General features: G+C 47.8%; 1 protein-coding gene across 11 annotated transcripts in view; it reads left to right on the forward strand.

Moving 5' to 3' along the window:
- LOC144169729 (mediator of RNA polymerase II transcription subunit 12-like protein) overlaps positions 1-21,752 on the forward strand; it is a 114,383-nt gene that overhangs the window by 62,323 nt on the left and 30,308 nt on the right. For 4 of the 11 annotated variants that reach the window (XM_077699043.1, XM_077699044.1, XM_077699051.1 and 1 more), the window contains exons 30-39: positions 471-603; positions 680-861; positions 3,387-3,507; positions 3,606-3,767; positions 4,309-4,773; positions 6,600-6,725; positions 7,529-7,682; positions 10,193-10,509; positions 15,047-15,137; positions 20,086-20,103. In XM_077699043.1, the coding sequence (XP_077555169.1) occupies positions 471-603; positions 680-861; positions 3,387-3,507; positions 3,606-3,767; positions 4,309-4,773; positions 6,600-6,725; positions 7,529-7,682; positions 10,193-10,509; positions 15,047-15,137; positions 20,086-20,103 (1,769 nt within the window). The remainder of the gene's footprint in view (positions 1-470; positions 604-679; positions 862-3,386; positions 3,508-3,605; positions 3,768-4,308; positions 4,774-6,599; positions 6,726-7,528; positions 7,683-10,192; positions 10,510-15,046; positions 15,138-20,085; positions 20,104-21,752) is intronic. The other 7 variants (XM_077699046.1, XM_077699053.1, XM_077699048.1 and 4 more) reach the window with 5 other exon arrangements.

Consider the following 21,752-nt stretch of genomic DNA (forward strand, 5'->3'; position numbering starts at 1 on the left):
GGTACTGGGCAATTCTTAAATGCGATGGGCAGGGCTTTGAACATAAGACTTTATTAATCAGGTAGCAAGTATATTAATCAGGTAGCAAGTATAAACCTTCTCTTTTTGCTGCTGTCCTTCTTCTAGTACTGCATGTTAAGCAGCAACTTGCACAAACCAAAAATTACATGCACAAAACTAAGTACAAGCTGTCGGGAAATTGGTGCACACGTCCAGAGCCTGTGACACCATAAAGCCAACTAAACTAATTGTTGCCTCAGGACAGCAGCTGCTGGTTTTTGTTAGAACTGGTGTGACAGCTCAGCTGCCGTGTTTGGAGCATTGGGAGGAGGTGCCTGGGGCGAAAGCTCTCTATGGTACTTTGTAGGAGACCTGGAATCGTAAAACATTGCAGTGTAACCTGCCGATGGGATGCTACTTGTGGAAGCCAGTGTTGTGGAGGTCCTTAGTCAGTCTCGGTGTGTGCCCAGCGCGTCCCTGCTGAGCCACCAGCCGTTCCTGTCGCTGGTGCTGATGTGCCTCAAGGGCCAGGACGAGCAGCGCGAGGGCCTGCTCAACTCGCTCTACTCGCAGCTCAACCAGTGCCTGCACCTGGCCAAGGACGTGAGTGCCTTCCGTCGGGGCAAGCGCTCTGCGGCGACTGCTGCATGGGGCGTCCTCCCTCCCACTCTGTGCGCAGGAGAAGCCCGTGGCGGAGGACCTGAAGGGGCGGCAGCTGCTGCAGGAGGCCCTGCTGCTGCGGCTGAGCCTGGTGGGGGGCATGTTCGACATGATCCAGCGCAACAACTCCCTCACCACCGACTGGGCCCTGCTGCTGGTGCAGCTCATCAGCTACGGGGTGGTCGACCTGCACTCCAACTGGTGCGCCCCTTCCGCTGGTCCTTTCCTCTCTCGGCCGTCAAGTGCTCACTGCCGACTGGGGATAATGACCCGCTCGAAGTGTTAGTGAAATGTGCAATGAGGAATAGGGTAGTGTTCCCCTTTGCACACGAGAGATGGGAAAACATTAGGGGTGTGCGAATATTCGAAACTTCGAATATTCGATTCGAATTTTTCGGTATTCGATTCGATTCGAACGACACTTTAATTGTTCGAAATATTCGAACCACCCAAAACTAAAAAAATAATAATAATAAATTCAGAGCGTGTCTGTATCGGTGTTTCTTTACAGTGGACTCTCGATGACACGATTCTGGGGGTGCGAATTTCGGGATGATACGAATTTCCGAAAAGTCCCGGCTAAATTGCATCGTTTGCAATGGGAAAAATTTCGGCTGTTACGAACGGACCTGCGTGGGCCGGCGGAAGATACGAACGAGCCGGCGAGGCACCCGACTGCCGAACGAGCAAGTGACGGCTCTCGCTCCCCTGTTTGTCACTCTTTCTACAGAAACGGCCGGGCTGTTGTTTTCTGCTCGCGAAAACGCTCTGCGCACGCCCAACGCGCTGACACCGCCGCAAAACCACCCCCACGCTGCGCGCGGCGCGGCCGGAGGCGTCAACATGGCGTCGGCTCCAGCCGCGAAGGACGCGGGCGCTCGTGCGACCGCTTCTATCCGCTCTTTAAAATGCGGCTCAAGGGAGACACGAAGTTGCTTGTGCGGTAAAGGAGCTGATAATGCATGCGAAAACGGTACTATAAAACATCATCCGCGCCGTTAGTGAAAGCGCCCATAAAATATTTGCCGGGGTGCTAAGCCTAACCATCTCCGGCGGAGCCAAGCCGGCTGTCTCTATCTCATCGCAAGTAGTCAGGCTCCTCCATTCTGCCGCGCGTGTCGTGCGTCATTTTCTGACCGAGGTAGGCGCTACCGCGGGCGCGAAATCGTCGATGTGGGCGTTAAAATACAGCGCTCGCAGAGCCGAGGCGAGCGAATCGCGTGCAAAAACGCACCATGCGGTTCATGCTTGACTGTTGCGGCGTGTAGCGAGCTTGGGCACAGCGAGTGAGGAGACGAGCGCGAAGCTTTACGTGCTCCAGAAAGGACTGCTTTGCGACACGGGGGTTAAAAAAAGCAGAAAAAATCACGAATTTCTTCACGCGAAAGTAGGAAAAGAAATAAACGAAAACTTTTTTCAGCGCTAAATTTTTTGGTCTGTGTTGGTTCATACGAATTTCGGATGATACGAATATTTTTCGCAGTCCCGCGAGATTAGTATCATCAAGAATTTACTGTATCAGCGCGCGGCAATGTGCAGGGGCTCGGGCATGCCAGCTACTAGTGTCTCAAGTGAGCGGCTGTTTTCGGTATCTGGTAAAGTGGTGACGAGGAGGAGGTTGTCACTGCTCCCCGAACATGTCGAGCAGTTAACCTTTCTCCATGTTAACATTTAAGTGAGTGCAGACCTTAACCTGTTGAGTGCAATGGTATTGTGTAATTCCGAATTTTACTTTGTGTGATTTGTTGTGCAATAAAGTTGCAGTTTTTGGGTCTCTAGATGGTGAAAACACTAATTTTACAAAAAACAATAAGTATTCGTATTCGAAAAATATTCGAAAAATATTCGATTCGATTCGAACTTTGTTTTTATTATTCGAATTCGCTTCGAAATTAAAAAATTGATATTCGCACACCCCTAGAAAACATGTTTGAAAACTGCGCTTGAGGTTACTAAGGGCACACTTTTTTTAAGGAATACAAATGAATGACGTGGACAGCACAAGCGCTCCGCAACACAAAATCACACAACAAGACCACATGCGAAATCTTGGAAGCCTTTCACGTATCAACACCACAGACTGAATACGTGAGCTCATGCTCAATCGTGCCGGCCCCGCCTGCAATAGAATTATGAAAAGAGCAGTTCATAGCTTGAGGGCTTGGTAAACGAAAGCGTCAAGCACAGATTACACTGTAGCTCAGTTCTATGAACAAAGATGAAGAGCCATTAAACAGATTACGATGTTTAGCGCCCGTTTTTATCAAAAAATGTGATTTCATTTCCCCCTCCTCACCTTTTCCAGTTGTACTTTGTAAAGCCCCTTCTAAATGTTTTAATGCCCAAGTAAAAATTTTTTCGCTTCTAATAAATCATTTGTTGGTAAAAAAGTGTGTCCTTAGTAACCTCAAGCGCAGTTTTCGAACATGCAAAACCAACTAGCCCAGTTCCTTGCCTTAATGACATTGGAATAGTCAGAGGAGTTGCTCAACATGACCCTGCTCCAGCCGTATTGTTCAGAAGGATGCCTCGGCTGAGGAACCTTGTTGTTTGGTTCTTTCTTGTTTTGTTTGTTGGAACAAAAGTCCGAAAACGGCTTGCACTATCGCAAAGAGTGCAGGAAAACTTCCATTTGACAATAACATGTAGTGAAAGCGAGTCTATTTGTCTTGCACGTTCTTGTGCATTTTGTTCTTTTGTGGACTGTGACCTTGTTGTTGTTTCAGCGAACTGTTTACCACTGTCCTGGACATGCTGGCTGTGCTGATCCACACCACCCAGAATGCTGACAGCATGTCCGGGGAGGAGACACGCAAGCAGTACCTCAATCTGGTCAAGAAGATCAAGGTAGGGACTCCCTTGGGGCTGGCTGGCCTCCTCCTCCCGCTTTCTTTCTTCCTTCCTGCTTCCTCACCGAGCGGGGTGGTGCCGTGCTTGCAACGCAGAAGGAGGTGTCGGACGTGGACACGGACGCCATCCAGATGGTGCACCAGCTGCTGCCCCTGGTGAAGCAGCAGTGTGAGGTGATCACCTGCGAGCCAATGGGGAGCCTCATTGACACCAAGGGCAACAAGATCGCAGGCTTTGACTCCATCGACAAGAAGCAGGTGCGCTTGTCACCTGTCTCCCTCCCCGATCACTGCACCCCCCCGTATTCGGAAAGCAAACTTATGCTGTGCTCTAATTATTTTCTCTAATTGTCTTGAGAACTAATTGGCTGACTCAAAAAACAATGGCATATTTGCAATCAGAGAGAAAAAAGCAGTAGGACTGACAAGTTTCAGAGTTCACTTGAAAATTACATGAAATTGTCTCAAGACCCTCGTATCCCGTCTTCTCATGCTCTAGCATTAGTCATCTTTCCTAATGATGCAACATCATGCTACCGAGTAGAACTACATGCTTTCTGGTTCAGGGAAGTTCATCTCACTGGTTTCAAATTCAGAATAAAACAGGTTTAGCATATTTGTTCTTGTTTCTAACATTTGAATGAAGATGCCCTGGTGCACATAAGGTGTGTCAAGCTATCGAAGTTGCTGAACTGTGTGGGGATTGGGCAAAGCAAATGTGCAACTGACTGGGGAACTTGGCCTCTATACGTGTGCCGATACCACCCCCCTGCCGCCCTTGCCCACTTCCCTGCTGCAGGGCCTGCAAGTGTCGGAGAAGCAGTGCGTCAGCCCCTGGGACCTGCTGGAGGGCCAGCGCAACCCGGCGCCGCTGCTGTGGACCTGGTTTGGGGCGATGCGGCTGGAGCGCAAGCCCCGGTCGGAGGAGGTGCCCCGCAGCAGCCTGTTGTGGCACACGCACGCCGCCCTAGCCAAGCCCCCCTCGTACTTCCTCGAGCCGCCCCCGCTGCCCCCCGAGGACCTGGTCGAGCCCACACCCCCCACCGCGGCCCTGCCCCCCGTCGTGATGCCCCAGGCGGCCACGGCCCAGCACCCCGTCGCGGGGGGCGTCGGGGGCGGGGGCCCCCCGCACCACCTGGGGGGCCCACCCCCGCACCTGGGCCCCCCGGGGCCCCCGCACCTGGGCCCGCCCCCTCCTCACCACCTGGTGCCCCCGCACCTGGCCCCGCCCCACATGGGCCAGCCGCCCGACAAGCACCTGCAGGTGGGCGGCCCCAGAGCCTGCTTTGCTGCTAGCTCTACCGAACAGCGGCACGTCAGGCGCCTACTGCTGCTTATATTTTTTTAGCAGCCACTGTTGCGATGTGCTGGCTACTCTTTACACGTCGTTGCTGCATCACTTCGGCTTGCTTTCGCCTTCATGCCAACTGCTTTATTTGCACAGCACAGTGATCTCTCCTCCTTGTAGGATGCATGCATTCATGAGACTCACTCTCTATGGGAGCCAAGTCTTTGCCAAGGTTCAGTTGTTGTTTTTCTCACTGCGAATAACTTACTCCTGGTTTGGCGCACATGCTGAGACCTGGATTCAGGGATGCCTCCACCAGCTTTACGCTGTCGGTGCTAAATGTTGTCACTCACTGCTGCAGCTGGTGTCTGGCTGCCAACACCACTGAGTTTTGAGTTTGAGCTGATTTGGCCACAAATTGGAAAACGGGAGCAAACAGTGCAAAAAAACAGGATGTAGATTGAAGGAACACAAACACAGCACCTCATTTGTGTCTCCTGAGTTTATGCCTTGTTTTTCATGCTGTTTCCTCCTATTTCATAATGCACTGGCGAGCCCGCTTGCTCCCTATTCTGACACAAATTAGAGCATTTTGTGTGACTATGATGCAAGTGTTAGAGTACACCCCATTGAAATAAAAATCAGGACCAGAAATTATAATGAGGCTTTCACAAAGATTATAGCAAGGATATTACTATATTACAACCCCTACTTACAGCCTAAAAGGGAAATCCTCTTTTCCTTTTTACTACACTTAAGTTTCCCCACATGCAATTATTTAACCTTTGTTGCAACCTCGCTTTCACTCTTTAAAAGTCATACAATGTCGCACAATAAGGTGATCGTAGCAAATGCTGAAGTGATGGAGAGTTGAAGGATCTGGCGTTATGACACAGTAGCCTCTTTTTTTTTTTTTTTTAAGAGAGCCATGAAAACAACATGCAACTTTGCTCAATTTGAAAGATTTGGCAGCTCATACCTCACTCCAATTTTGTTGGACACGGAACGATACTCTTGACATCAGGGAATTTTGAAGGGGTGGATTTCAAATTGCCTGCTCAGTGTAACGTCTTATGGCGTAGCAAAAGGTCTTTGATGTACTTGCGTGGAGCAGCCAAGAAAATTGGCAGTCAGTACACTGACAGCGCTGTCGTGAACAATGTTTGGAACTGCTGGTCAAACCTTCTAAAGTACGGCAAGACGTCTGAGCATGGACTGTACTTACTTGATTCTAATGTGCACTTTATTTTTCCACAAGAAACATTCTGAAATTGCGTGTGCTTTGAAATTGAGTAGTATTCAACCAAAATGGCACTAGTGGTTGCTTATGTACCAATAAATGTAGCAGGCAACCATAATCGCACTTTTGTGCCAGCAAAGCTTCAGAGATAGAGCACGGACTGGGCAGTCTCAAAATAACAACAGCAGCAACAACAACAACAAAAACGCAGCTGAGGTTTATCTCATCGATCAGAAGAGAGGCACCTACTGCATGCAGGGTATTATGCGCTGCAGCAACACATACACTCACGTATAAGAAAAGAAAGATGTGCACAGGTTCAATGTGGGTGTGTTATCTGCAAGATGCAAAGGTTGCACGCATCTGGGGCGAGAAGCACCGCGAGGCCTTGCTGATAAAAATGCAAAAAAAAAGCTCTGGGAGATAGCGAGCGCCCCTTTTTAGATAGCAAGCCCTGGCTTTTGTGACAAAGGGGAAAGAGCAGCTAACGTACTGAGTACCCCGCAGTGCCCCCCCTCCTTGTACAGTTCCCCCCTCCCCCTCTTGGTGCTCCTTTGAGCAGATGCAGCTCCTGGAGGACCCGAAGCGAGCCCTGCACGAGATCCACAGCGCGCCTTCGCCACGTGGAGGGGCCAAGAAACCCAAGACCGCAAGGCGGCCTCGCAAAGCCAAGGGCCTTGCAGGCCAGGTGAGCTGCTGCCCTCCCTCCCTCTCCGTGTGCTCCCTGCCTTCCAATGACTTGGTTTGCTTCCCGAGAAAGTGTTAGCCTAGGGTAGGCTTATGGGCCCCTAAAAGTAGTCGAGCTGCATCTGTGAGTATATTGCTCTCAGTCCTGAAGAGGTGATACGGGTACGAACTACAGGTGTATTACGGGCGTGGTTTTGTAAAATATTTTCAAGAAAGCAACACTAAAAGTATGTTAGAACACAGAAAAATAAAAAAGGAGAGAGAAGAGAAAGGGAGAAGAAAGCTCAGGTAGTGGGCTTTGTTGCAACACCTGTGCATTTTCCATCCTTGCACTACACATCCTGTTAATTTTGCTTCGTCGCGCGACACTAACATATAAAAAAAAAAGCCAGGTGCAAGTGATGCATAACACTTATGACTCTAAATTTCGAAAACAAACTGCTTTGGAGAAAGTGTCTAAAGTCAATGTACATTCACCCATCCTCCAAAGTGGGTGGTCCTTTAATCCTTGACCTGCCCACCAGCCTAGCCTAACTTGGCTCAGCCTAGCCAACCTGAACTAAGCTGAGCTGACTTACCATACCTAATAGATATTGGAGGGATTGGATGATGGGGTTTTGACAGACGGTAAGCAATTTCATCAGTGCATTCAGGGCCATGCTCCCGGCCATGGGTGTCAGCAGGATTTTGTCTTGAGGGGGAAAAGGGAGAGGGCGAGGGGCGGGACAATTGCGGGGAGAGGCAAGTGCCCCTTTTGCACCCCATGCTTGGTAAAGACTGTGCCTTCTTTCCCTCTGTGCGCAGGCTGCACCGGTCCGGGGCTCCCTGGCGTACCCCCCCGAGCAGCCCATGTACCCGCAGGGTCCCCCGCCACCCCAGCAGTGGTACGGACAGCAGCCGCCACCGCCCACCATGCAGCAGCCACCCTACTATGCACCCCAGCAGCCGCTGCCCCCAGGTGGGACACGGGGGCATCTTGACGGGCGCATTCACATTCCGCACGTAATAATACGGCAGCCGTCTCGTCTCAGTTTTTTGTGGAGGCTGAAAGCCTGGCCAAGGTGGGGAACAGTTTTTGAGCACTGTTTTTAGGGCCAAGTGTTAGAGCGTTCCTTACCTCGGTGAGGATGCCTCAAGAGCGGCCAGGCTTGCTTCGGCAAGTTTTTAGCGAAGCATTTTAATGGAGCATTTTACCGAAGTCGTGAGCTCCTGATTTGAGGAAGAAAACCAGTGCAAGGTGTAAAGAGTTAAAATATTGCCCTAACATTTTAGCAACGGACACCAGGCTGTTTACTGACATGAAGAGCATTGTAAAATTTGGCTTTTAGACCTTCATTTCTGTAAACAATGTTGGCACAGCAGTAAGCATTCTCAGGTGCTCTGCCTAGCGCCGCTGCATCTCCGTGACGTGTGCCTTGTGTAAGGCTGTGTGCGCATCTTTTCTTTCAGGGGTGTAAACATATTAACATCCAGTAACTCCCAAATTAACATTAAGATCCCACCGCCGTCCTTTACTTCCATTTGCATCTGGATGAAACGCCTTTTTTACACACCATTCAGCATAGAAAGGTGACCAATAGTGGATGCATGGTCTGGGCGGAGTTTCAGCTGGCCGAAGTTGCTGCCAAGTATGAACAGCTTGAGGAAAGAAAAAAACAAAATTTTTAGAAGAGGCTGTACCAATTCAGAATGCTTTGCTGCTTCTGGCCCTTCTATATAGTTACGTGTGTTGAATGGTGGGGCCCACTATGACACCTTTTGTGTCCTAAGTTACTTCGCGTCATGCATTTGTCGTATGCGTCTTTGAATTTGGTTTTCCCGCGTCCGCACCCCAATTTTTCTCACTTGGACGTCTATTTACTTATCTAGGTTGACTAGTTTATGCATTGTCAACGAATAGCCACGCACCCAGTGCCCTGTGGTCGCTTTTAAAGGGACTTCGGTGGGAAAGCTTTTGCAGTGTCTATTCCTTTTATGGTTCGGTGTGTTTCGATCGTAGATAGTTAACTGCTTTTGCTGAACTCGGTGCTGGAAAGGCCCGTGACAAAATACGAGTTTAGTGTAAAGCTTGAGCACGAGCAAGTAAATGGCTGAAAGCAATTTTTTTAGAAGTTCTTTGAGTATTGCAGTGTGCTGAGTACTTGAACAGTGTTGCATTATGTGGCGTCCGTTCCTTGGCGGTAGTGGAGGAGTAGCGTAAGCATTGTTGCGCTCCGTTGTGGGATGTGTGGCGGTATGCCTGCAGTGCTTTGCACAGATGTTGCCTTCAGTACTAATGGATGCCCCGCTTTTACCTTTTGCCCTCAAATCCTTCCCACGACCCTCCTCCCTCCCACTTGCTAACTGCTCGGCACCTCTTGCTGTGTCCTCTCTCTTTGATATGTGAAATGCACGAATTTCCTGCCTCCGTTTTGCACTTATTCATTTGGCCCTTTCCTGGTTTTCGGGTGGGAAAAAATACGTTAAAATGTTGTATTATGACATCATTTTTTTTTGTTTTACATGCAATGCTTGCTGCCTTTTGTTCTTCAATTTCATGTATGTTCCTCTGAAACTGCGAATGCTGTTTAATTTCCTTTCTATTGCCTTATTGACACTTCCTGTGATGCACTCATTGTTTTGTTTTGGCAAAATGATTAATGGTATTATTTTCTCTTTCTTTTTTGTTTCCTATCTGTACCTCTCTTCATTTTTTCCTTTCCCATTCGTCGTTTCATTCCCCCCATTCTTTGCCCCTCGTGTCCCGTTTTTAACACCTCCTGTTGACGCACGCCCCTTGTTCAAATTTTTGTTTGGTGCGTTTTTTGTCTGGCGCACGCTTATTTTGCTTACCTTCGAAAAAATTTTTTGCTTGCCTTTTTTAACTCTTCTTTCTCTCTTCACACGCCCTTCTCTTCCTGGTCACCTGCATTTTCCACCTGCCGGGCTCCTGGCTTTTGCAACTTCGTTTTGCCAATTGAACCTTGGTTGCCCTCTTGTGCGTTGTTCTCCACCCCTTGTTTCTGTTCCCTGTGCTGTGTTAACCCATTCTGTCATCACTTGCATCCTCTTTCACAACTTCATTCTGCTTCCCCTTCTCCATTGAAACCTGTTTCCACGCTGCCTCTGTGTTGCCCTCTTCTCATTTTCCCTTGCATTCCTTTCCACCCCCAACCCCTCTACCCTTTTTATTCTCTGCATCTATCCCATTCGTTTTCTTGTGCTTCCTCACTTACGGCTCATGCTTACGTCTTCCTCACTTGTGCATCTTCTTCTGCAACTTCCCTGTCTTCCTCAACACCGCCATGTGCTTCCTCTCTTGTTGGCCGCTTTCACTCCATCTCCACCTTGCATCGTGCCTGCCTTGCCTTGTTCGTCGTCACCCCTTCCGTCTGTCCTTCCTTCCTTCTGGTCTGCACCTCCCCTTCCTCCCCCCCTCCCATAACCCCCTCCCCTCATGGCCTCCCCCCGTTGTGGTGCCCGACCAAGGAGGTCCCCGGTTCGAGCGTCAGCTGTCCCAGTCCAAGGCAGCCCTGAGCTCGATGCTGCGGGCGCGGCACCCGTCGGCGCAGTTCCTGGGCGGTCCCCCAGGGCAGGGGGCGGGGGGCCCCCCTCAGCCCCAGGGTCCGCCCCCTGCACCTCCACAGTCCATGCAAGGTCCCCCTGTGGGAGGTGGGGGTGCCGGTGCAGGGGGTGTGGCCCCGCCCTACCAGCCCCCCAGCATGGACATGCTGCAGAAGCAGCAGCAGCAGAGACACCAGATGATGATGCGCCAGCAGCAGATGCGCCCGCAGGGCATGGCACCCGTGAGTGGAACTCGGACGTCAGTTCTTTTTTTATTTTACAGCGAAGCTGTGTAGAATTATGCGTGTCCATGGGCAAAAACTCCCACTCGTGAAGCAGGCCATGGATTTCCATTGTGTGTCATCTGTAACCAGGTTTTGACAGCTGTCATCGTTCAGGGCATGGCAGGATGATGGATGAGCGTCATCACTGTACCAATAAGAGCGGGTTATTGTTCTTTGTTGTGGATCATACATCACCAGGTTTTGACAGCTGTCAGCATTCAGCACAGGGCAAGGTGATGAATCAGTGATTGTGTGTGACGCGAGCAGGTGGCTTGGTGATATGCATAAGGGCAGAACGGGTGTGCATTCCCAGATTTGCAAGAGGATGACGATGTTGGCTGCGGTGTGCAGACCAATGGTTTAATTGTGATATCCATGTTGTAATTTCACCAGGTGCATCTGTGGATGGTGCAGAGAAAATCATAAATGGTCAATTTCCATGGGTCCCTTGTGACGATACCACCATTTTTGTGTGGTTGTGGGAGATTTCACTGTGGCTATTTTTGGACCACAGAGAGGGTTCATGCTGTTCATGTTGGACGAGTTTACTGAGCGATTTCACGCGTGCCTCCTATTAATGCAGCAGTGGTTGTGCATAGACCTGACATTGACAAAAAAAATGGGCTGTTGTTTGTGACTGCATTACTCGGCTGCGCTGGCCAATTACCTTCGCAGGGTGGAATGGCCGAGAACTTTTTTTTTTTTCTCGTAAATTTTGTTACATGTCTTCTCAAAGCCACTTGGCATGCCAAAGTGAAAGAATTTCCTTTGCTCATGAGTTTTGTCAAATTTTGGGGGAAAAAAACTGGAATACCTAGCACAGGCGGTGTTTTGTCAAGCATGGGGTGCGCGCTGAAGTCGAGCAATGACACCTATGGCATGCAAGTGAGGAACTGTTTATTAGGGAGTTTTAGAATAGGGGGCCCCCAACGCTCTGGGGCCCCCAAGTGTCTTGGGACGTCGTACTGCGCATGCGCAGAACCCAAGCAGTCCTTGGGGTTTTGGGTTTGCGTGTAGCGTGCATGCTATATTGCTGAAATAGCGGGCGCACCAAAGCTGGAGTTTGCGTTCTTGCGTCGCTCTCACAGCCAGCGAGACTACGCGTGACCATGGCTGAAGCGAAACCTGTGGCTCGTTCCTCGACTCACCCAATCAACTACGATGATCGCTGAGCTGAATTTGTAGATTCCCCGCGTCGTTCGATAGACATGGATAAAGCAGGTAATCGTGAAGCGTTTTCTGCCTTCAGAAACAGTCCGCGCACACGCCGGCTGCGCCTGCCAGCTCGGCACATTCAGCGGCTCGAACCGGCGCAGACAACGGTAGCAACCGCTTGTCGCTGCTCTTCCGAATCAATCTGATCGCTAAAAAGAAGCTCCACATGCGAGAAAGTAGGTGTTAGTGTGATGAAAAATTGTGCTAGGGATTGTTGTCAGGGCTTATTTTAAAAGCGGCGATCAGATATCTGCCATGATGCTAAGCCTATGCTGACCGGCCGCGGACGTTCGGCGATCCGACCGATCGCCGCGGCGCGCGGTGCGCCGAGCGGCCGAGAGATGGCGCTACCTGCGCGGAAGCATCAAAACAGGCTACGCTGATGTCGTGGTCACCGATCGCTCGAACACCAGTTATAGCTGAAATAAAGTTCCACATGCGAGAAAGGGGATAGTAGTGTGGTGAAAAGTTGTGTAACGGATTGTCATTCGCAGTTGCACAGATACCGGCGATCAAATATCCGCCATGGTGCTAAGCCTAAAGTTCCCATCACTCGAGCCGACCCGAGCAACGCAAGCCAGTTGCGGGCTGCTGGGGGCGCCCCTCTTCTAAAACTCGCCGCGTGCGAGCGCCTTGTGCTTGGGTTCCCCTAACTTCTTGGGGGCCCCAAACGCCGGCTTCCCCTATTCTAAAACTACCTGTTAACCACTGCCACAGTGCGCGCACGTCTCCCCCGTGCCCAGGGTTGCCAGGAGAGGCAGACCGCCACGCTGTGTCTAGTGGACCCCTGGGTGGTACAGGTACTGCAGGTGGCAACAGTGTTAACATCAGAGTGACCCATCTTGTTAAGGGGGGACGCGGCTTTCAACTTCGGAAAAATGACCAAAACATCGTTTTTTTGAAACCCACATATTCGGCTTCTATGTTTCCTATTCTGTGCGTCTGCAAAGTTTTTACGCTGAAAAGCGTCGCAAAGTGGCATAAAAAAATACTTTTGTCAGACGCGGTGACAAACTATCAGCGCAAAAGGGCGAAAAAACGGCAATTTTCGGAGCGCTCTATCTCCGCAACGGTGCCACCGGGCGCGGCCATTTTGGTATGGTTAGATTGGCCGAGCGATCGTCTTTCCGGTTCCGCTCGTCTCTTGTATCTTCGTTCATTCACAAACGCACAAACGGCAGAAAAGAAACGACGCACAAACGAAGCTATAAATAGATGCTGAAGCGCTATTGGTCCTCCGGTCGGGGCGCAGAACAACGACCCTCCTGATTGGATGTCGCGGGCGCAACGCAAGATGGCGGCCGCCTGAGCTGCGTAGCGAGCGGATTGAGTTCATTTTCGCCGTTTCGCTCGGCCGAGTTTCTGTTCAATCTGTGGTTTTCAACACGCACGTTATCGCGATTGGAATGCCAGAGATAACGAGCCAGATTACGGGAAGTTGTGTGGCTCGAAAGGCGGAGGTCATCGAACGCTTCGTGGTGCGCGTGACTCTACCGTCGCCAGACCGCGGAGGGTGACGCGGTGTGCGCGCTTGCGATAGCGGTTCGTGAAGTGAACTTTTAGTCGGATTTGCGATGTTTACACGCTTAGTTATTGCTGTGTTTTGACTGTGGGCTCGCTAGCCTTGAGAAAGAAACGGTCGAAGCGTCAAACGCTGCGGCGCGCACGGCATAGCCGACGCGCATTGGAGCATCACATGACTGGGCAACCGGTTACGATTGAACGCCAGTAGTTGTAATTAACGCCTGCGACGTTAGATTTAATCTTAAAAGCGACCTGACCAGCCATATCAGGTATAATCAAAGTTCGATATGTCGCGGTAAGCGTGCGCTGCGATGCGCGCGAGCCGTATCGCCTTTCTTGCGCTACGTTTCTCGTGCACTTATAATTTTCATGCAAACAGGTTTGAGTTAGTAATATAAGAATAAAAATATGCTCTCTGCGTTAAAAATGTACGTTACTGTGGCAGCATTTAACAGTGATTTTTTTAGGAAAATTATTGATACCATTGCTTAGGGCATACTGGCTGTGCTGCGAGAAATATTGGATGCCTTGAATGTCAAAAGTAGTAAAAAAATATGCTCTTGCATTGAAGTTGGAAGTTATGCAGAATACTCTACCAAGCTTCAAAGTAGCTCATTTTCATCCTTGTGGTATGCAAACTTTTGGCAATGAACACCTGCAGTATGAGTACTAAGTTGCTGTGCCAGGCAAGATAAAACATAAAAAAAGCCAAAAATGTTCAAATTTAAGTAAAAAAAATGCTTAACTTGTTGCCATGGTGACAACACTGCAAAAGGAGGTTGTCCAGTGCGATACAGCCAACCAGCTAACCTACTTTGCATTGAAAGCCCATTGAAACCCATCTTCCCCTCCGTTTGGTTTGCAAAGGGGTATGTACTCTTCACGGAGGAGCTGAAAATGATGTTTTCTGGAAAGAGAAAGGCTGTAAAAGGCACTCCAATTTCAAGGCAAGGCCTTCCAGAAGCCCCATGTTCAAAAGGACATGAAAGGCTGCAACCGTGGCGACTTTTGAAAAGTGAAACCTATGTTGCAACTTCGGAAGCCGTTTTCTCAAAACAGTTTTTTATGCCACCTATGTCGCTTGTACCAGGGATTTCTTCGTGACCACTGGGTCTATGTTGATTCCGTTTCTTGCATTACATTCCTTGATGAACAGTTCAGGTCGTGACACTTTTGGTTTTCCAGATTTGTTTTTTGATACTTTTTTATTCAAATAGTCGTTCACAGTCGACATGCCTGTTGCACATTAACCTCTAAAAAAATGAAAACTAAAAAATATTGTTTTGTAAAAAAAAAAATTCTGAAACTGTCACGACCTCGCCCATTCATTTGGGAATGCAAAGCACTTCGAACAAGTTTTCTATCGTGTTTTATAAGTCGCTCAAGCTCGGTACAAGCGGAACAGAAAGAAAATTTAATAAATAAAAAAGTTATCAAAATATTATCTTGAAATTTTTATGGTGTTATCACAGAAGCATTTCCAGTTGCTGTGCCAATTTTCATCAAAATCCACTCAGAAATAAAAAAAGTTGATTTTGAAAGCCACGTCCCCCCTTAACACAACCAGACCGATGTGCTGTGGGCCTGTACTGCGGCTGGTTGCTGTTAACTGCCCAATTAGGGCTCGCGATCGTTAGTGCCCGAGTGTGGGACGTCGCCAGACAAGTTTTAGAGCGGACATTTGCACATGCTCGTCCCTTGACAAAGTGTTTTTTGAGCGGTGAACTGATCCTTGGCGTCGAATCTGTGCGTGCAGCAGCAGGTGGGCCAGCAGGGCATGTTCCACCCGGGCATGCAGCAGGGCGCCCAGGCCCAAGCGGCTGGCATGCACCACCTGCCACCACCGGGTAGGTGCCCTTCGCTCGGCAGTGCGCACCCTGCGTCTTTGGAAAGCGCCTGTCTCCCCTCCTTTCTCCTGTCGTCTTTGGTGGGAGAGCATTTCACTTTTGCTCATCCTTGTGGGCAGCGTTCCTTTGCCCTGCGCTGCCCCACTGGTTCAGTGCTTTGCTGTGCTGGCGGGGGTCCACTGCCAGCCCCAAACGCTTTGCAGGCTCTGGGTAGGGTTGCCACCTGAGCAGGTTATGACTGGCCGATGAGTCAGGTTTTTGGGTTCTACATTTTGCCAATTGCTGATACACACACTCTGAAGCAGCACACATTTCCCGTGCCGGTTGCAATACTTTGTAAGGGATGTGATGCCATAACCGCGCTACATACCGTTTTTGCTCGCGTAATGAACCCACTTTTTTTTTTCTTTTCAGAAAATCCGGCATGAATTTTGGGGGAGGGTTCATTGTGCGGGAAAAAGTTGCGACAGATTTTTAAGACGAAATTTCATACAATAAAGATGCTAAGACAAGTGCTGTCAAAGCCTTATCTCTCCAGTGAATACACGTAGGTATATAATCAAATTTTTATTATATTCACAACATGCTAATGGCCCCCTACTTGCCATCATCCCCCTACGCGCATTGTAGCATCCCTCCTCACTGAAATCTCTTGCCACTTCACATGTGTCATTGGCCCACAGCGCGTCGTCTTTTGTGCCGTCAAGGCACTCTTCTTTTCCCATACTGGGATTTTCCCATTTCTGTTCATCGCCCAAAACTCTTGTTTTCTTCAGTAGCGTACGCGCACTGCGTCAACACTGAAGTTCCGCCCAGCCGCGCAGTTTCCGCATCCACTAAAAAATGCTCCACCACCTTCAGTTTAAAACAGGCTGTGTAGCTCGTGTACTGGCCCATCATACGCCGTGCACCAGGAGCACAAAAATAAGGTCAGAACACAGCTGAACAAAACCATGGAGTGTAATGGCAAAGTCGCGGAACAGCACAGAGCAGGGAAGGAGTGCAGAGTACATTTGGTGCTTGTTTGCACGCCGCAGTGTTTAAGTTTGTTTTTTTGTTTTACGTTCGACAGGTTGTGCTCTGCAAACGCGCAATTTTTAAATTGTGAGCCATCACATTCCCACTCATGACTCCGGCTACTGTTGAGATACCTTTTTGTCAGAATCCATTTTTAGTGTGCCTGCGCATGCTGTGGCGCGATAGGAAGTTACTGCGATCGTCTACGACATCAGCAATTATGCCAAGATAAAGACATATTCCCGCTGCATTTTTTATGTAAAGTGACAAGTACGTAAATTTTCCAGAAGAAGGGAGGTTCGGTACGCGAGTGAGTTCATTACGCGGTTAATACGGTATACTCGACACATTCTTTGCCAATAATGTGTTGCCGCTAGTGTGTGACTTGTGCCGCTCGCTCTTGCAGGGTTTTCATTTCTGGTATTTTATCACTGCATTGTAAGATATTTCTGAATTTTAGACGTAGAGCAAGTGTCACCACTTCATTTACTATATTCATTTTGACAGGTTTATATCAAGTATTTTTGAATATTTGGCTCAAATACTCGGGTATGGCAGGCTATTCTGCATATCATGAACTACTGCAAGTTCTGAAGCTTTTGCAGCACCCATTTGAGTCGCCTTATTGGTGAGCTGCAGAAACACAGTGCAGGAGCCAGTTCCGTATTTACTCGCGTAATGAACCCACTTTTTTCCCAGAAAATTCGGCATGAATTTCGGGGGAGGGTTCATTATGTGGGAAAAAATCTCAGCAGATTTCTAAAAGTTGAAATTTCATACAATAAAGCTGCTAAGAGAATCACTATCAGAGCCTTATCATTTTTGTAAAAACATGTAAGTAGTTATGTAATCAAATTTCTTTTTTATTTCCAACTTGCTAGAGGCCCCCTACTCGCCTCGGAGCTGTCCTCACTCAAGTCGCTTGCGGCTTGACATTCATTGTCGGCCTGCGCTTCCGCGCTGTCAAGGCACTCCAAAACTTTTTTTCCCACACCGGGAAACTTCTTTTCTTTTGGGCTTCGGAACACATGGGGGTCCTCTTCATCGCCCAAAAACGTCTCGCACGCACTGGGTCAACACTGAAATGCCACCCAGCCACGCGGTTTCCATGTGCATCAACGCATGCTCCACCACCTTCAGTTTAAAACCGGCTGTGTAGCTCACGTACTAGCCCATTGTACAGCGCGTGCCAGGAGCACAAAAAAAGGTCAGAACACAGCTGAACAACAACACCACGGAGCGTAACCGCGGAGCAGCAAGAGCAGAGGGGTGTGGAGTACGTTTAGTGCTTTGTTCGCACGCCGCCAGAACCAACCGGTAGAACAAAGAGCAGGGAAGGAGTGCGGAGAATGTTTTGTGCTTTGTTCACACACCGCAACGTTTTCACGACGCAAGAAGGTCCGTTTTGTGTTCAACAGGTGGCGCTACGCAAGCGCGCAAATTTTAAATTGTGAGCCACGGCGTTCGCGCTCACGTCTTCAACTACCATTGAGATTTCTTTTTTGTTATAATGCGTTTTTAGCATTTCTGCGCGTACTCTAGCGTGATGCCAGGTTGGTGCGATCGTCTACGGCATCATCAACGATGCTGAGATAAAAGCATATTCTCGCTGCATTTTCTATTCATTCAAAGTGACAAAAAAGTAAATTCTCAAGAAGAAAAGTGGGGGGGGGTTCATTACGCGAGTGGGTTCATTATGCGAGTAAATACGGTAGTTGATGGGAGTTTACGAGAACTACGGTTCACAATTTCACTCTCATTTGGAGTGCACATTTTTCAAGACCAGCCTCCCACCAAAACATCAACCAGTAAACAGTTTTTTAGGGGTGTATAATTTCTTTCATACTTTTATGGCGACCCAAGACAGGTCTTCTACACATGTGGGCCTGCGTACATGCATGCATGCATGTGTACAGGCTCGCTAGTTAAAGGAGTATTGACACGAAATTTTCGTATTAAGTTCTTTTCGCTGCTATGAATGCTGCCCACCAGCCAACTAATCAGAATGGCACATTAGACCGTCGCTAGCAGTGTAAATAGTTATTTACTGCCTCGTTTATTCGTGTCAGTTTCGGTTTCGATTAAACAAGCACCGAGGTGGCTGCCATGACAGGAGGGCGCTTGTGATGTCACCAATCTCGTCGCACCACTGCCAGTCTGGAGGCACGTGCGAGCGAGCGTCCAGACCGGCCGTGTTCTTCACCATCTCGACGCGCCATGCAAAATGACGTCAGCCCCGAAATTGTGACGTGATACGCATGCCGGAACAGTGCGCGCCAACCGCAGCCAGTGCGTTGGCCGCATCACGGGAGCCTTCACATTGGCAGTTAGGGGCCAGGAGGAGCAGATGGCGTCATACTGATGCCGATTGCAAAAGGGTATCTGTTCTGAGCTTTCTTGTGCGCGCAAAGGTTAAGGTGGATTTACAATATGTTGTGCTGAACGGGTACTGCTGAAACTTGCTGGGAGATATCTCCGTGTTCAAAAAAAGCGTTTCACATAGTCGTCCCAGCTTTGAAATTTCGTGTAAGTACTCCTTTAAGGCTTCAGTAGGCATGCCCTGTTCAATCAAAATTTTTGAATATTTGCATTTAATCTGATGTGGAAAATTTTCTTTGCTGCTATAGTAATATCCTTAGATGCTTACACCTCATATTGTAGAGCTTGATCTCTTTGTATTCATTCATACAATTTACCTGGGGGCCTGAGCTCCCTTTTAATGTGTCGAAAGAAAACTTTCCATGAAAGCAAGTACCAAATGCCGAAGCGAAAACAGCCTTTTTTTTGTAGCTTCTTTTTTGTTTTTGTTCAAAGCAGCATTGATCAGGTATGATGTTCAGTAATTTTTATATTGCCACGTAGGGATGGGCAACCAAGGTTCTCATTGAAATCAACGTTTATTGGAGCAAACTTGGACTCCACAATAAACAAGAGAGTGCAAGCGACAAAAAGGCAGTCAGTAAAGTGACATGTGCGGTCGAGCATTGGTGAATAGAGTGCCGTGACGTTTTCTCTGCAAGCATTTAGCTCTCAGCACTATTTCTTCCGGTCGAGCATTGGTGAATAGAGTGCCGTGACGTTTTCTCTGCAAGCATTTAGCTCTCAGCACTATTTCTTCCGGAACCATCGAAATAAATAGAGATCAGAGAAGAACAGCCTAGGCTAGTGATGATGAGGTGAAACCCGTTTCCTATCAAACATAATTGTATGGTTCAACACACGACAAAAAGAGCAAATGCGTGCTTAGCCGGACAGGCCTAAGATATCTTGGTGCTGCCAGGCACTAGTAACAAGATACTAAGATTCTTGCTCTTTGGGTGGGAGTAGGAAGGTGGTAACCCTACCCATATGAAGCAACCAAAGCAAAGATGCTGGATGGCTGCATTTGTTATCTTTTATTTTTAGCAGCGGTTTCCTGCCTTTGTGTTCTTTGTTTGTTTGTTTACTCCTCATTATTATTATTATTATTATTGTTATATTAGTTGTTATACTACCACATAAAAAAAAAACATTTCTGCCCTGTGCCACAGCTGATTTGCTTGGACATATCACGCAGTCTCAGGCTCAGTTTTAGGTGCTAAGCAATGCTTGACGTCAGTGTGTCCTGCTTGTTCTTGTTTTATTTTATTTTTTTAAATCACTAATTTGGATATTGGCTTCAACTGGTACGAGTGTCTTGTGTGCAGCTGACAGCGGATCCTTACCCTTTTAACTCATTGGCTTCCGCCTCAACTCTTGAAATTTTCTGCAACATGTGTTCAACTTTACTTCTGCCTGGTTCTTTCACTGGTCTGTGCAGCACAAGTTTGGTTGAATGTTCTGAGGTTCATTTCAACTAAATGTTCGTATTGCTTACAATGTTACAGATTGAGAAAGAAAGTGGGTTTCCTTTAATTGCATGCTGAGCTGTCAAATTTTTGGTTCTTTTCAGATTATTTTCGAGCTGTGGGTGAGCATCTACCAAAAGATTTTTTTTTTCTTGCTTTTGCTGGTAGTTAGCTGCACCGCTTGAGTTAATAAATGCACGTGCCACAGAATGTACAGTGTGGTTTGACCCATTCTCTGAAGCACTGGTTTCCGTTTTGTCCTCTTCTGCTTATAGTCTGAAGTGTAGTAATACGTGCTTAGTGGTGCTGTGAGACTATTGTGTGCAAGGCACTTGCTGTAGCTGCATATAGTCAAGAGCCAGCGCTCTTCTGGTTCTGCTTACTCAGATTCGCAGTGCTGTGCAAACTCGCTACTTAGTTCTTAGATGTATGCTATCTTGTTTCTTTCTTTTCTCGTTTCTCTCTCTCTCTCTCTCTCTCTCTCTCTCTCTCTCTCTCTCTCTCTCTATATATATATATATATATATATATATATATATATATATATATATATATATATATATATATATATATATATATATATATATATATATTTCTCTCTCTCTCTCTCTCCCCCCCGTCCTGTTTTCTTTTTTTTTTTTTTTCAAGGTTATACCCGTGCCACACGTACACGAAAAATGACATTAAAGGCTTAATGCCTTAAGTTTTAAAGGAGCCATGAAGAGAAAATACACCTTCATTTAATTTGAAAGAACTAGGATAGGATTCAGTATCTCACTCAGCTCCATTACAGCCACAAAAGATGTTTTTTTAACGAAAAAAAGCAAGAAGTATTTAAAAACTTTCAAATTTTGCGCCACAGTGACGTGTTATGAGCAAGAATGACATCATACGGGCCAACAAGAAAACATAATTTTCAGTGCGTTAATTGCACGTTAGCATTCAAGTGATGCGGTCAAATGGAACTAGAGGCCCCATTACAGACGTCCAGTCATGTGTCGTCGCGACAGGTCAGTTTGGCGGCTGCCAATCGCACAAACAAGGTTCAGTGACGTCATAGAAAAGTTGCGGGAAATTGGCTAGGGGGTCGCGACTGCTTCACACGTTTTCTTTAATATCTCCGTTATTTGTTCGAAGATTGCGATGATATTGGTATCATTGTTATCGGGACTAAGCACTTTTTCTAATAAACCCAACTTGTATTTTGTCTTCATGGCTCCTTTAATGCCATTAATTCGCTGCTACACCCAAAAATCTAATGCCATTAGCTCTAATGTCACTTCGGTTTCAAACGCCCGTAAGGTTTTTAGAGAAGATAAATGAGGACATTTTTCCGCAAATACTATTTAGTAGGCTGTGAACACAACTACAACCGAGAAGACACGTGTGGTCAGAGGGAACGAGAAATAAAGCTATGGGAATATTCTTCCCTGTGGGCATTCCGGGGTGTCCCACTCCTGCGAAAACTTTGCGAAACATGTGGTAACTGTAACTGGTAACAGAACTGTTAAGGGGGGACATGGGTCTTTGATCAAAAACTTTATTTTTGCAGTTATGATGATGAAAATTGGGGAGGTGGAAAGGTGGCAACCAGAAAAACCGGTTTTTCTGGTTGCCACCTTTCAAGCCCAAACTTCAAATGGTCGTAACTTCTGCTACAGACCAGATAGAACGATAATGTTAGTCTTATTGCACTCTTTGATTAGTGCACAGTTCATTGGTTCCCTGTTTAGCTCCATCCCTCCTGCAGTTTTTTTACAAAGGCTGTCAA

The sequence above is a fragment of the Haemaphysalis longicornis genome, unplaced genomic scaffold (assembly GCF_048455015.1).
Source record: "Haemaphysalis longicornis isolate Haplotype H1 unplaced genomic scaffold, Haemaphysalis longicornis Haplotype H1 scaffold_2, whole genome shotgun sequence".
NCBI lineage: Eukaryota > Metazoa > Arthropoda > Arachnida > Ixodida > Ixodidae > Haemaphysalis > Haemaphysalis longicornis.